Genomic DNA, 15,176 nt, shown 5'->3' with positions numbered 1-15,176 from the left:
ACATAGCTTCAAGGTTGAGAAGTTTCAGGCCCCCATATTCATACTCTTTGTACAAAACCTTTCTTTTAATCTTTTCTGGTTTGCCGTTCCAGACAAAATCGAAGACCCTCCGCTCATAAATCTTAAAAAAGTTTTGTGATGGAGCTGGTAATGACAAAAACTAATAAATAAATTGAGGAATAATTAACGAGTTGGCAATAGACATTTTACCATACAAGGTTAGGGATTTCCCTTTCCATAATTGCATAATTTTGTCCAGCTTTCTTAGTCGATTATCATAATTTACTGAGCCTAGATCTTCCAGATTTTCTGGGACAACAACACCAAGTATGTTAACTGGTCCATCTGTCCACAAAACAGGCACTTTGCATTCCATTCGAAAGGACGTTCCCTTTAGATTTCCGATCCTTAACATTTTACATTCATCATAATTAAGCTTAAGGCCAGATTGCTGTGAAAATATGTCCAAAAGATCAAGAAGGTTCCGCAAACAATGAGGAAAAATCTTATCTTTGTGAATCAGCCTTTTCTGACATGAACTTCATCAAGAACAAACACAGAACACGCCTCACTGATGCACATCTGCAAGACTCACTGAGAGTTGCAGTGTCAAGTTACACACCAGAGTACAACACACTAGTTAACAGCATGCAATGCCAGGCTTCCCACTAACTGACAAAGAAACAGATAACAGATTTGGTGTCCAGTTCAAAGTGTGACATGATTTAAAAATGTGAGAGTTTACTTTTGTATTTTACATGAGTTATTATTTGTACAAACATGGTGCAAAGTAATTCATTATTTGTTAAAAAAATGTTAGTGGCTAGCTAGTTAAAATGGGATATTGTGATTTCACAAGACTGTCTTAGAAGTGATCATTTGAAAATGTTCAATTTGAAAAATGTGCACTCAGAGAAAATATATAAATAAAGTGTTGCATATTGATATTTATCTGTTTCTATATATATTTATTGTGAGAAATCATTAAGATGATCAGTGTTTCCACAAAGATAAATATCATTAATTATTAATAATAACAGAGTTAAAGGTAAATTGAGCAAATTGGCTACTTCTGGCAATTTATTTAAGTGTGTATCTAACTGGTAGCCCTTCGCATTAATCAGTACCCAAGAAGTAGCCCTTGGTTTCAAAAAGGTTGGTGACCCCTGCTCTAGGCTCTCTGACATTTTGTTTGTTTTTAATTTAGCACATAATAATGTGTTGAATAATAAGATGAAAACACATTCTGTATCCTAATTATATACATATTCCAAATTGAGTGATAGTGTATTTAATAAATAAACATTTTAATTGGAGGAGTGCTGTTTGATTTTTGAACAAACAACATACCAGTAAGTGTTTGAATAAAACATTCGTTATGCAAGTCAAACATAAAATAGATTTTTACCTTGATTATGCTTGTTTACTGCTGTTAAATATGCATTATGCTTTCCGGCTAACGTTGCATCATCGATGACTAGATCTGACCAGTCTAAGTCTATGAGCACGAACCGATGAAGCCTACTCGGATGAGAGGCGAAACGTCTTGTAAAACAAAACAAACAGTCCAGTTGCGATTGATTTGAATGCCCTGAGATGACAATGACCTGGATGAATAAGAACATTCATAGACACGTTGCATCACCAATGTTTTGATATTGTGAAATGTTAGCTCTGTTTGGCAGTGCATACATACCACCATGATGGCTGTCTTTTTCACTTTGATCACAAAACATTTTGATAGCTTATTTTGTCTTCTTTGGGCCCTTTGCTCTTTTTTTCCTCGTAGTTGTTTTTCTTTGAGCCATCTCCATTTTTTTTACCCACTTGTTGCCCCACACATGCACACGCCACCACTCTCAAGTGGGCTCCATTAGAGCCGTAACAATATCTGCGTATATTAAGTTCCTGGCACTCCATGCGGCCGAGATTTGATACATTTTTATTATTCAAACCCAATAAACAAATCATCGAAGCAATAAAATGCAATATAATATTCATTTTTTTCCAATCAAATTAATTGAATTAGTCAATGAATCTTTGCAGTCCTAGACACATATAAACAAATATTCACACCGTCACTGAAGGACTGACCCCACACTGCAAGTCGGTCAACCAATAGAACAAAGTCATCAAACTCAAGGCCCCAAAAGCCCGGAAATATTGTCCAAAAAACGTCCAATTCCAAAGCAAGTTTTCTATCAGTTTAAAGTTAAAGTACCAATGATTGTCACACACACACACTAGGTGTGGTGAAATTTGTCCTCTGCATTTGACCCTTCCCCTTGTTCAGGTGAGGGGAGCAGTGGGCAGCAGCGGTGGGCGTGCCCGGGAATAATTTTTGGTGATTTAACCCCCAATTCCAACCCAAGCAGGGAGGTAATGGGTCCCATTTTTATAGTCTTTAGTATGACTTGGCCGGGGTTTGAACTAACAACCTACCGATCTCAGGGCAGACACTCTAACCACTAGGCCACTGAGTAAGTTTGTTGGTAAAGTGAGGTGTAACAATTTAATGAGGTGAGTATACATTTGCATTATATTCTTTCATAATTCTGTAACTGCAATGTAGCCGCAAAAAGAGGTTTGACACCCCTGTATTAGTTCATAGATAAATATTTTGTAAATCGTTGGTATTATTTAAAATGATGTCAATAACTCCCTAAAAATGGAGTAGAGTTAGAGTTAGAGTTTGAGTTTATTTCGAACATGCAAGCTTACAACATGATACATCACAATTTCCAGTTTCTCTTTTCAACATGTTCGAAAAGGAGTAGGAAGAAGCAGAGCTTATTTAATCCTACCCCTTTTCTTTACATAACAGTTGCTGAAACATTTTTATTCACTTCCTGTTCTCAATTTATTCACAATAAACTCCATAGGTAATCACAATAAAAATAAATAAATAAATAATAGTAAGAATTTAATAATAATAATTGGTGAAGAAAGTCATATTTCATATGATGAGATAAGTAAGATTACTTTAAGAATGAATGAATGGATGGATGAAATAAATTGAAAATGTTTGTCATGGTTCTTCTTCTTTGTACTTTGTAAACACTTTAAGTTTGAAGAGTTTCTTGAAGTGTATCATATTAGTACACTGTTTGATTGCTTTGCTTAATCCATTCCATAATTTAATTCCACATACTGATATACTGAAGGTCTTAAGTGTTGTACGTGCGTACAAATGTTTTAAATTACATTTTTCTCTAAGATTATATTTCTCCTCTTTTGTTGAGAAGAATTGTTGTATATTCTTGGGTAGCAGGTTATAGTTTGCTTTGTGCATAATTTTAGCTGTTTGCAAATTCACTATGTCGTGGAATTTCAGTATCTTTGATTCAATAAATAAAGGATTTGTATGTTCTCTATATCCAACATTATGTATTATTCTAACTGATCTTTTTTGTAACACCGTTAATGAATGAAGTGTACTTTTGTAATTATTTCCCCATATTTCTACACAGTTGCTCAGATATGGTAACACTAGTGAGCAGTAGAGAATATGAAGGGATTTTTGGTCTAGAACATGTTTTGCTTTATTCATTATTGACGTGTTTCTTGCTACTTTATGTTGTATATTTTTTACGCGAGATTTCCAGTTCAATTTATCATCAATCATTATACCTAGAAATTTGGTTTCATTTACTCTTTCAATTTCTATTCCGTCTATTTGTATTTGTGTTTGACTTTCTCTTCTACTATTACCAAATAGCATTATTTTAGTTTTACTAAGATTCAACGATAGTCTGTTTTTGTCAAACTATCTTTTTAATTTGTTAATTTCTTCTGTTATTATTTGTATTATCTCCTGTGTGTTCTCTCCTGAACAAAACGCTGTTGTATCATCCGCAAATAATACTAACTTTAAATCTTTTGTAACTTTACAAATGTCATTTATATAGAGATTGAATAATTTAGGTCCTAATATTGATCCCTGAGGTACACCCCAGGATATATTTAGCGTTGTAGACATGTGTTCGCCTAGCTTCACGTATTGTTTCCTGTTCGTTAGATAACTTCTTATCCAGTTTAAGACTAACCCTCTGATGCCATATCGTTCTAGTTTTTTGATTAAAATATTGTGATTAATTGTGTCAAATGCTTTAGTTAGATCCATAAAAACTGCTGCTGCACATTTTTTACTGTCTATTGCATTGGTAATTTCTTCTGTAATTTCAATTAAAGCCATTGAAGTTGAGACATTAGCTCTGTATCCATATTGGTTCTCTTCGAGTATTCTATTTTTATTTATGAAACTCTCTAATCTGTTATTAAACAGTTTTTCAATGATTTTACAAAATTGTGGAAGTAAAGAAACAGGTCTATAATTTGTAAATTGATGTTTATCTCCAGTCTTATAAATTGGTGCAGCTTTAGCTATTTTCATTTTGTTTGGAAATGTACCTGTTTGAAATGATAGATTACTAATATACATTAATGGTCCTGAGATCTCTTCTATAACCTTTTTTATCGTTTCCATATCAATTCCATTACAATCAGTTGAAGTCTTAGATTTACATTTTTTCACGATTGCAACTATTTCCTCCTGTGTCACATTACTGAGGAACATGGAGTTGGGATTTCGCTCTATGGTATCATTATAGTCCTCAATTGGAACTGGGTCTGGAATCCTTTCTTCCAATTTTGGTCCAATATTTACAAAATAATTATTGAAGCTTTCAACTACTTCTTTTATGTTGTCATTGTTTTTATTTCCGTCTAAAAAGTATTGAGGGTAGTCCCTCTTTGTGCCATTTTTAATAATGCTATTGAGGATGCCCCATGTTGCTCTCATATTATTTTTGTTCCTGTCCAATAATTCCCTGTAATATTATTTTCTACATGATCGTAGTATGTCTGTTAACTTGTTTTTATACTTTTTATACTTAATTTCTGCCTCTATAGTTCTTTGTGCTATACATTCTCTATATAGTGTATTCTTCTTCTTACAAGCATGTTTTAATCCTTTTGTCATCCATGGTTGATTATTCTTTCTCTGTTTATTACTAAGTTGTATCCATGGACAATGTTTGTCATAAAGTATTATGAACTTGTTTAAGAAATGTTCATATGCTTCATCAACCTCTTTTTCATTGTACACATTGTCCCAATCTTGCTTTTGTAGCTCAATTTTGAAAGCAGTCATCCTCTTCTCTGTGCACAGTCTTCGAAATGTCCTTTTGTCTTCCATGTTCTTCTTGTAGTGTCCATCATATATTGTAAAAACTGGCAGATGATCACTAACGTCAGTTATAAGTAGACCACTTGTAGTGTTATTGTCAAACTCATTGGTAAAAATATTATTAATAAGCGTGGCACAGTGTGCTGTGATTCTACTTGGCTTTGTGATTTTTGGATATAAACTGATGCTGTACATTGTATCAATAGACTTTTGCTTGTTAGGGTTCAATAAGTCAATATTAAAGTCACCACATAAGAACATTATTCTTTGACCATTATCCATGTAAGTAGTCTTGATCCATTCTTCAAATGTTTCTATACTTGACTTAGGTGATCTATATATACAACTGATGAAAATGTTTTTGCTTTTTTCCTGACATATTTCAATGGTTATACATTCTAAGATATTATCTATAGCAAATGACATGTTTTTTACCACTTTGTAGTTCAGGTTCTTCATCACGTACACAGCTACTCCTCCTCCATTTTTGTTGGTTCTGTTGATGTAGTTTAGTTCATATCCCTCCAGATCAAAATCTATTCCTTTTTTATCATCAATCCATGTTTCTGTAACAGCAATCACTTTGAATGGTTCGTTGATGTGTTCCAAAAAGTTCTTAATGTTGTTGTAGTTTGCATACAAGCTTCTGCTATTAAAATTAATAATTGACAATTTGTTATCGCATGTAATGTTGCTATTATATTGATCATCTGTATAATAAAAACAATTATTACTGATGTGGGAGAAAAAATTTGTATCTGGATCTATATCATTTTCCAAATCCTGTTTTTTGTAATCTTTGTTGCAGAAATTTTTTAGTTCCATATTTTCTTGTTCAACAATCTTTGATGTTGTTTCAATAATCTCAATAAGTGTAGGTGGATGCAATCCTGAATGTAGGTCCTCTTGTTTAGTCGTCCCTTGGAACATAGTAGTGTCGATGCTGAATTTGGGTGTTTGTTTTCTGTCAGAGTCCATTATCATCGTTGTTTTGGTAGCTGTGTAAACTTTAAAAATTGTCCATGTCCTTGATGTCATGGACAACAATTACTCTTGCTTCTGGACCTCAATTCAGCTTGATGTAGATTTTACAGTTGGTGCTCCAAGTTCCCTGGATTTTTCCCTGCCTTCTCAAGTCGCATGCTTTCTTGGCGATTCCAGCATTGCGTTTTGTGAGATGCTCATTCATGTACACATTTGTTCCCTTCAGCTTCTTTCCCTGTCTCAGCAATGCCATTTTAGATTTTCTGTTTACGAGTTTCACGAGCACGACTGGAGTGGCGTTGTTGTTTCTTCCGTTCAGTGAGATGCATGTTTCGATGGTATTAATGTCAATTTCAATTTCCTTTGATTGCAGAAAGTTGACCACTTGCTGTTCTGCTGAGATCATATCCATTTCATCTGGTTCACCTTCATTATTCACAGCTTTCGCATAGGATCTTGGTTTAATTCGGTGCCCAGTCACGATGATGTCATTCATTCGTTTGTCCTGATCCATTTCATCTATGATATTCCTCATCATGTTGTTGTCTTCTTGAAGGGTCTTCATTCGTTTGCCCATTTCAGTGGCTTCATTATTTCTTCTGTTGTTCTGAGATTGCAGATTTTCTATATTTTCCTGCAGACTTTTCACATCTTGTTGGTGTTCTGTTGTTACTTTTCTCAGATATTCTTTCAATTCTTTCATTTCTTCTTTCATTTCTTTTTTCATTTCTTCTTTCATGTCTTTCATTTCTTTCATTTCTTTTTTCATTTCTTTCATTTCTTCTTTCATTTCTTCAAGTATTTGTAGTATCACTTCTTGATTCCCATCATGTCCTGTGTCCAACCTCAAATCTTGTTCCCAGTTGTGTTCTGTAACAGCTGACCCCGAAGGTTTCGGGATTTCAATCTTTCCTTTACCTTTTCGCATCGCGGCAGTCACTGACGTCACTGCTTCTTGCTTGTGTCTTAACGGCAGTTGCTTCTTTAGCGACTTGCGGCACTTTAACTTGTTTTTTCCAACAATTTCGTATCTTTGGCCGTTCAGAGATCAATTTGAGGTGTCAGCCTGTCAACTTATATCACTCTGCGACGTCGGGATCACTTTAAAACAGCTGTAAACTCGCCGTAGCTTTTGGTTGCTAGGCAACCGCTTTGAACTGCGGCAAGGCGCCTTTGGCTTGAGTCTAACGGCTCTCCCAACTCGCCGTCTTTCAGCATATCAGTGCCTCTCAACTGACCAAAATCAGATTGAAGATGCCAGGGTACTCTCCTGTGGCTGTGATCGCAAATCAGTGGTCAAAATCTTCAGATTTAACAAAAAACTCCGGTAGCAAGAGCGGAGCCTTTCTCTTTTGCGTCCTTTCTCATTGACAGGAAGTGACGTATGGATGCAGTTTACATAAAATATCTGTAATTTCCAAAAGGTTAATGTTTTATTTTGTCTACTATTTTATCACATATTAATAGTTTTATTTCAAATACATTGTGTTCATAGATGCAAGAAAAATAATGACAGAACAATACGCTGTACTTATGTGTTCAGGTTGGGATCCCAAATTCAAGACTGCGTTACTTCCTGATGGCAAAGCTTTCACCGCACATGGTGAGACATGTAAGCAGTATTTCATATTTATTATTATTATTATTATTGTTGTATTCCAGCAGGAGAAACAGTAATATATTTTTGGGCATACAACAAAGGTCACACTTTTCTATTCATTAAAGTACATGAAATCTCAACATTTGCTAAAAATCAATCAATACATTTTATTTAAAGATGTTCAAAGGGAGTGTAAACAAGCAGAGCTTGTCTGATATTAACCCTGTCAAATGCTAAATAAAAACTCAGCAATAGCAGCAGAGATTTATTGGCCAATGACCTCTGCATTCCAACCTCTCCAAATATGTACATGCTGAGGAAAATACACATTTTTATTACCAGTACATAACTGTTATGGTAGTTTTTTTTGTAAATGGAAGAAACCAACTGTAAAAAATCCAGAATAAAAACATACAATAATGGTTATAAATTAATTTGTATTTGACTGAGAGAAATAAGTAGTTTATCCCCTAGCAAGTAGCAAGCATTGTGACCCACAGAGTGTTTATGTCCATCAAACACACAAGTGAGTCCTGTCCCTTGAAGAAAGTACTCTTGATATTTGTGTACGAATTATACCTGTCACACATTCAAACCGCTACACTACCATGGGAGCGATAAAGCAGGGGTGTCAAACTCAAATACAGAGTGGGCCAAAATTTTAAACTGAACAAAGCCGCGGGCCAAGGTTGAACAAAATAACCTTTTAATAGGGACCCAAACAAGTTTTGCATTGAATATTGAACAAGCAAGGCTTATATAACTTTATAGTGACATGCAAAATCGAGTTTCAAATAATAATAATAATAATAAAAAAATATCAATGGCATATCAAATACAATTTAAATAAAAATTGAATGCCTCTTTTCTATTTGCAGCCTTCTGAGGTAAATATCAACATTAACTTTTTCCACAGGCTAACAAATTTGAAAATAAAATAACAATGAATAAACCAACCATTCAGGACTTTAAACTGCTCAGTTTGCAACACACTGATCTAATCTGATGTGCCCAAGCCAGATACCTGGCATCTTTTCTTGGATGCTAGTTCATTAATGTCGGGGCTCAGGCTTTGAGCTGAGGCAACCTTCATTATCGAATGAAGGTGTTCATCAGTCAGACGTATCCTGTGAGACGTTTTCGTCATCTTCATTGAGGAGAAAAGTTGCTCACATAGATAAGTGCTGCCGAACATGGAGAGCAATTGAGCAGCTTGGGTGCGGAGCTGAGTCATTGTGTCAGGGATGAATTGTGGAAACTGTGCGGCGCCAACAGCATCATACTTTGACTTCAGCGTGTCATCACACTGGAGTTCAATCAGCTCCACTTAATTGGTGCTTTTTCCACATCAACTGCGAAGGGAGTCACACTGAGGGTGGGCGTATAAACAACTTAAAACTGTTACAAATACACGCCACACTGAATCCACACCAAACAAGAATGACAAACACATTTCGGGAGAACATCCGCACCGTAACACAACAGAACAAATACTCAGAACCCTTTGCAGCACTAACTCTTCCGGGACGCTACAAATTTCACACACACACACACACACACACACACACACACACACACCTTGTAGCGTCCCGGACGAGTTAGTGCTTCAAAGGGTTCTGGGTATTTGTTCTGTTGTGTTTATGTTGTGTTTATGTTGTGTTACGGTGCGGATGTTCCCTCGAAATGTGTTTGTCATTCTTGTTTGGTGTGGGTTCACAGTGTGGCGCATATTTGTAACAGTGTTAAAGTTGTTTATATATCCGCCCTCAGTGTGACCTGTATGGCTGTTGATCAAGTATGCGTTGCATTCACTTGTGTTGGTGTGTGCAGAAGCCACACATATTATGTGACTGGGCCAGCACGTCGTTGGACTGGATGAAAAGCGGGCGTGACGACAGCTCGGCGCAGATTTTCGGGAGGGGCACTGAAATTTGGGAATCTCCTGGGAGGGTTGGCAAGTATGAGAATTAGCGGTGAATACAGTGTTACCGCAGCACCGCCGCTGTATATAATCGGCGGGCCAGCTCTAGTGTTAATTTGATATTGCCTCAAGGGCCAACTGAAATTACACGGGGGCCAGAGTTTGACACCTATGGATTAAAGCGTTAAGCACCATTGTAGACCTGTGCAAGACTGAAATGTACTACAAGAGCATCAGCTAGAATTTTTTTGCAAAATAAAGCACGATTGCTGCAATAATTGATAAATGTAAGAAATGTCAATAGAGCTCCGAATAATTCACCTGATAGAATAATGATTGTGAGAAAATCAAGGAGCAGCCCAGAATTACAAACAAGGATGTGATTGAGGATTTGAAGGAAGTTTGAGCACATGGTAGTTTTATTCTAAGTAGGAGAAACGGAGTGTAAAAAAAAAAAAACTGAAAAAACTTCAAATGTTTAAAATAATTTGCATTTAACTGAGATAAATAAGTATTTGATTCCAAGAGATGATGTGATCAGGGGCGGTATGGCGTAGTGGGTAGAGCGGCCGTGCCAGAAACCTGAGGTTTGCAGGTTCGCTCCCTGCCTCTTGACATCCAAATCTAATCCATTATTATTATCATTAAAGATGTGAAGGAAGCTTGAGCACATCTATAATGGTAGTTTTATTGTAAGTAGGAGAAACCAAGTGTAAAAAAAAATCTAAAAACATTTTTTTATGGTTTTGAATTATTTTGCATTTGACTGAGAGAAATAAGTATTTGAATGTGATTAATGATGTGAAGGAAGTTTGAGCACATATAAAGCCTCAAGATGTAATGGAATGTTGTGATGTAGTTTTTGCTTCCAAATGAGCCTCTGCTGCACCACGTCATCTTGTAAAACATTTGTCTTGTAGAATTCTGATTCCTCGGTGCTCATTGCTGACAAAGAGTCCTCTGAAGAAGCTGAAGGTTCAAATGCTGTCAGTGCAGTTCCATGCCTGCCAGAAGAGGAGCACAGCAAAGCTAATGTGCTTTATAAACTGGAGACCACAAACGAAGCTCTAAGAAAGATGAACCAAAATATTGATTTGTCTGTCAGGCAAGTCCAAGATTTCCTGGAAGCAGAAGAGAACATTGATCAATATCTTATTCCTCACAAAACTTTGTTGCGTTACGCTCTAATCCTGGATATTGTAACGCCTCTCTGCCGCAGGTCTGTCTGCTTTACCAAAGGGTGAGTACAGAACTGAGGTCTCATTTATTCTGACATGTTTATTTATTGTAATGCTTACAAACAGGAGTGGACGGTCTGAATTGAGTCAATTGTTCCGGGTCTCAAACATGCAGATTATTTGTAACTCACAGGCCCATTATTGTGTGGCCCTCTACTTCATAGTTTAGTGCATTGTTTCTCAAATAGTTGGTCAGCATCCTCTGGGAGGGTCACGCCGAGGTGTCGGGTACATCGGAAGCAGCAGGAGAGATTTTCATTATTTGTGTCTACACTATAGTATTCATTAGGGCTGGGAATCTTTGGGTGTCCCACGATTCGATTCAAAATCGATTCTAGGGGTCACGATTCGATTAAAAAACGCTTTTTTTTTTTTTTTTTTTGTGAAAACAACACAACAATACCATAATAATGCAATACAATTTAATTTTGGAGTTCTGAACTTGTAATTTCTTGCAGTGTTTATTAAGTGGTAATATGTCACCTTTGTCCCAATTAACTTTATACCCTGATAAACAGCCATATTCAGTCATGACATTATTGATATAAAGAAGACAGGAGTTAACATGTGACAGGTAAAAAAATCATGTCGTCACAATACATCGATAGCTTATTATACTGAGAGCCAATATTTATACCATGAATATTATTTTCACTTCTTATTTTTGCAGCTAAGGGTTCAATAACCAAATTAAATAATAATCCAGATGCAGGACATCCCTGTTTTACTCCTCTTTTTAACAAAAAAGGTTCTGAAATATGATTATTGGTTTTGACTGATGCCATGGGCCTTGTATGAAGCATCTTAATCCATTGTATAAAATTATCTCCAAATCCAAATTTACGTAATGTGCAAAACATAAATGACCAGTTTATGCGGTGGAATGCCTTCTCCGCATCAACAGTACATACTGCTGTGGGATAAGGGAGACTTCTAGCATAGTAAATAACATTAAACAATTTCCTTGTATTGTCTGAAGATTATCGACCTTCCATGAAGCCAGTTTGGTCAGTATGAATTAATTTTCCTATTACATTTGATAATCGTGTGGGTAAGATTTTTGCCAAGATTCAAAAGGATTCTCTATTCATTCAATACATAGATTTCAGCAGGATCTACCCCAGTCTGCTGACATGCAAGCAGAGTAGTAGATTTTTGTAAAAAGCTTTTATAATTGTAAAGGACAATGTTTTATCAACTGTTTGCAATGATGTACATTTGTTTTAACTACTAAATGAACCAAAAATATGACTTATTTTATCTTTGTGAAAATATTGGACACAGTGTGTTGTCAAGTTTATGAGATGCGATGCAAGTGTAAGCCACTCTGACACTATTGTTCTTTTTTATTTTAATGTCTAATGATAATGTCAATGAGGGATTGCATTGTTATGGTATTGCTGTGTATTGTTTTGTTGGATTGATTAATTTAAAAAAAAATAATAATACATTTATTTTAAAAAATAAATCGATTTTTTTAAAAATGAGAATCGATTCTGAATCGCACAACGTCAGAATCGCGATTCGAATTCGAACCGATTTTTTCCCCCACCCCTAGTATTCATGTTAGAACGATACACAAGCCTGCAGCTAGGTGGCAGCACTGCTCAATCATAACAACAGGCCCCCTTTCTACCCAGTAGGAGTAGTAAGTACAAAGGGACATATCTGTACTTACTAGTTCTACCCAGTAAGAGTTGTAAGTATACATGAACACATACTACTTATTTTGGGCAAAGGTAGGAAGTACATAAGAACACAGGAACACATGTCTACTTACTACTTCTACCCAGTAGCAGTAGTAAGTAGACATGTGTTCCTATGTATTTACTTTTTCTACCCAGTAAATGTAGTAAGTACACAGGAACACATGCGTACTTACTACTTTTACTCAATAAGAGTCGTGATTACACAGGAACACATGGGTACTTACTACTGCTACTATAACCAGTAGAGGGAGTAAGCACACAGGAAGGAACACATGTGTAGAGAGCTAACAGAGGTGGAGAGATATAAAATTTTGTTTGACAGGTATAAAACGTAAAAATAAATCGTCATTTTGTTGCAAATTTTGCACCAAACAAAAACAAAAAGTCATAGCTCTGAAAAGAAATCAATGTTTGCAGTTCAAAAAACATTTGCAATGTTTGTTAGATTTATAAAAAATATATAACCTAGTGAATAATTTGCACTTTTTAATGATTATTACGAATCACACAGACAGAAAAGTCTCTAAATGTTACAAATTAATTTAATAAACTTAACATTGAAATGGGTTAAAGTTGTTGCCGATGTAAGCTCATAGCTCCTAATTGTATTCATTTACTTTGATAATAAGATGATTATATAAAGGATGTAACTCACACAGTGTGTTATACAAATGAATAAATATATAGTAATTCAACTTTGGTGGAATATTTCTGTCCCCCAGTGGGCTCATAATACAAAATAGTTGAAAATTACTGTTTAATGTAATAATAGCTAATAATAAATAAATATATTATGGCCATCTTGAATCCCACTTGAAAGAAGACAAACTACAATAACACAAAAATGACAGCACAACAAACACACATTGGATACCACAAAGAGAAACTACCTATAAGCAAGCTGAAGAGTCTCTGATCATGTCCTGAGGAACTCAAGTGTCAAAATATATAATGTCTGTATTCAGTTTTGTATTTACAATGGCTTAAAGGGAACTGCAGTTTTTGAAATGTTGCCTATAATTCACTATCCCTATGTGAGACAACATCACATGTTTTTCTTTTCTTTTTTTTTTTACACACATTCTAATTTGTAATATATGGTTTGTACTAGACGGCTATCAACGTAGCTAATGGGAGTCATTTATTCCGCGCATAAAGCCCTCTAAAAATGTATCCAAAAACCGCAACAGAACTCTGCATATTAACCAAGAATTTACGACATTGTTATTATAAGAGCTAACACCGACAAACTACTTCTAGTAACATGGCGCTTTGATCACAGAGAGGTAACATCACCTCTGAGTTGGTGAAAGTTTATGCTAAATTATAAATCATGCCTCTCACCTGTATAGTAGAAGGTTGTAGCCATAAGCCGAGAAGTTGGTAATGACATTCAACTTACTTTGGACAAAATGGAACGAATTTTAGCGATACTACAGAGATGAAAGAAGGCCGTTTTAGTAACACTCTTAATGTGTGACTCAAACGAGAGAGTTGGGTCGAAGATAATACCCAGATTATTTACCGAGTCGCCTTGTTTAATTGTTTGGTTGTCAAATGTTAAGGTGGTATTATTAAATAGATGTCGGTGTTGAGCAAGAGGTCTGTGTCCATGAATACACTGCTGGGTAAGTAGGGAGACCTTCTATTCAATCTTGAGCGGAATAGGAAGCCAGTGAAGCAATTTCAAGATAGGGGTGATGTGGTCGTATTTGTGCACCTCCATCAGGATCCTGGCAGCACTGTTCTGGATTTATTGAAGTTTCTTGACACTTTCCCCAGGGATCCCAATAATGAGTGCATTGCAGTAGTAGTCCAACCTGGAGGAGATGAAAGCGTGGACAAGCTTGTCTGCATCTCCCAAGGAGAGTGTTGGATGAGTTTGCCAATGTTGTTGAGGTGGTAGAAGGACGTTTGATGTGCAATTTGTTATTCTTATAGCCAGACGTGTGTTTATTTCCGTACCTGACGGTTTTCGGCGACAACTGTTTCCTTCCTCAGAGGTTGTCTGCCCATATTGGTGTCAAAGGTGAGTTGAGTGTAAATTTTAATATCCACGTTGGTGACAAATGTGGAGAGGGAGATGCTGGAAAGGCGCAGCTGATGGGGTGTGCCCACTAATATGGCTTTTGTTTTGCAGCTATTTATTTGAAGGAAGTTTAGCTTTATGCGCACTTCAATCTCCTCCAGACAGGAGGTCCGTGTGGAAGTTGGCAGAGAAGAAGAAGGAGTGAGAGTTGTCTTGAGGCAGAGCTGTGTGTCATTAGCATAACTGTGAAATTATATCCCATGCCTGCTAATGCATGTAGATGGAAAACAGGGTGGGACCCAGCCCTGGGGAATACCGCTGGTGATGTTGTGGGCAACGTGCTCAGTTCTGCCAGTCATGTAGGTTAACCAATTCTGAACATGTACTCATAGTCCAATGGTGTAGTGCAGGCAGTGGAGGGAGGATGTTGTGATCAACGTTGTATCAAAAGCTGAGAGGATAAGTAGAGATGAGGAGTCAGTGTCTGCTCCCATCAGGAGGTTGTTG

The 15,176-nt window shown here is 36.3% G+C and overlaps 1 protein-coding gene across 5 annotated transcripts in view; it reads left to right on the top strand.

The window, feature by feature from the left end:
- Positions 1-15,176, top strand: part of trdmt1 (tRNA aspartic acid methyltransferase 1) — a 33,624-nt gene that overhangs the window by 13,939 nt on the left and 4,509 nt on the right. For 2 of the 5 annotated variants that reach the window (XM_062021511.1, XM_062021510.1), the window contains exons 7-8: positions 7,716-7,784; positions 10,614-10,933. In XM_062021511.1, the coding sequence (XP_061877495.1) occupies positions 7,716-7,784; positions 10,614-10,933 (389 nt within the window). The remainder of the gene's footprint in view (positions 1-7,715; positions 7,785-10,613; positions 10,934-15,176) is intronic. The other 3 variants (XM_062021514.1, XM_062021512.1, XM_062021513.1) reach the window with 3 other exon arrangements.

Source organism: Entelurus aequoreus, linkage group LG15 (assembly GCF_033978785.1).
Source record: "Entelurus aequoreus isolate RoL-2023_Sb linkage group LG15, RoL_Eaeq_v1.1, whole genome shotgun sequence".
Classification (NCBI taxonomy): Eukaryota; Metazoa; Chordata; class Actinopteri; order Syngnathiformes; family Syngnathidae; genus Entelurus; species Entelurus aequoreus.
The sequence above is the reverse complement of the archived record's forward strand: the minus strand, read 5'-3'. Positions and strand labels throughout refer to the sequence as shown.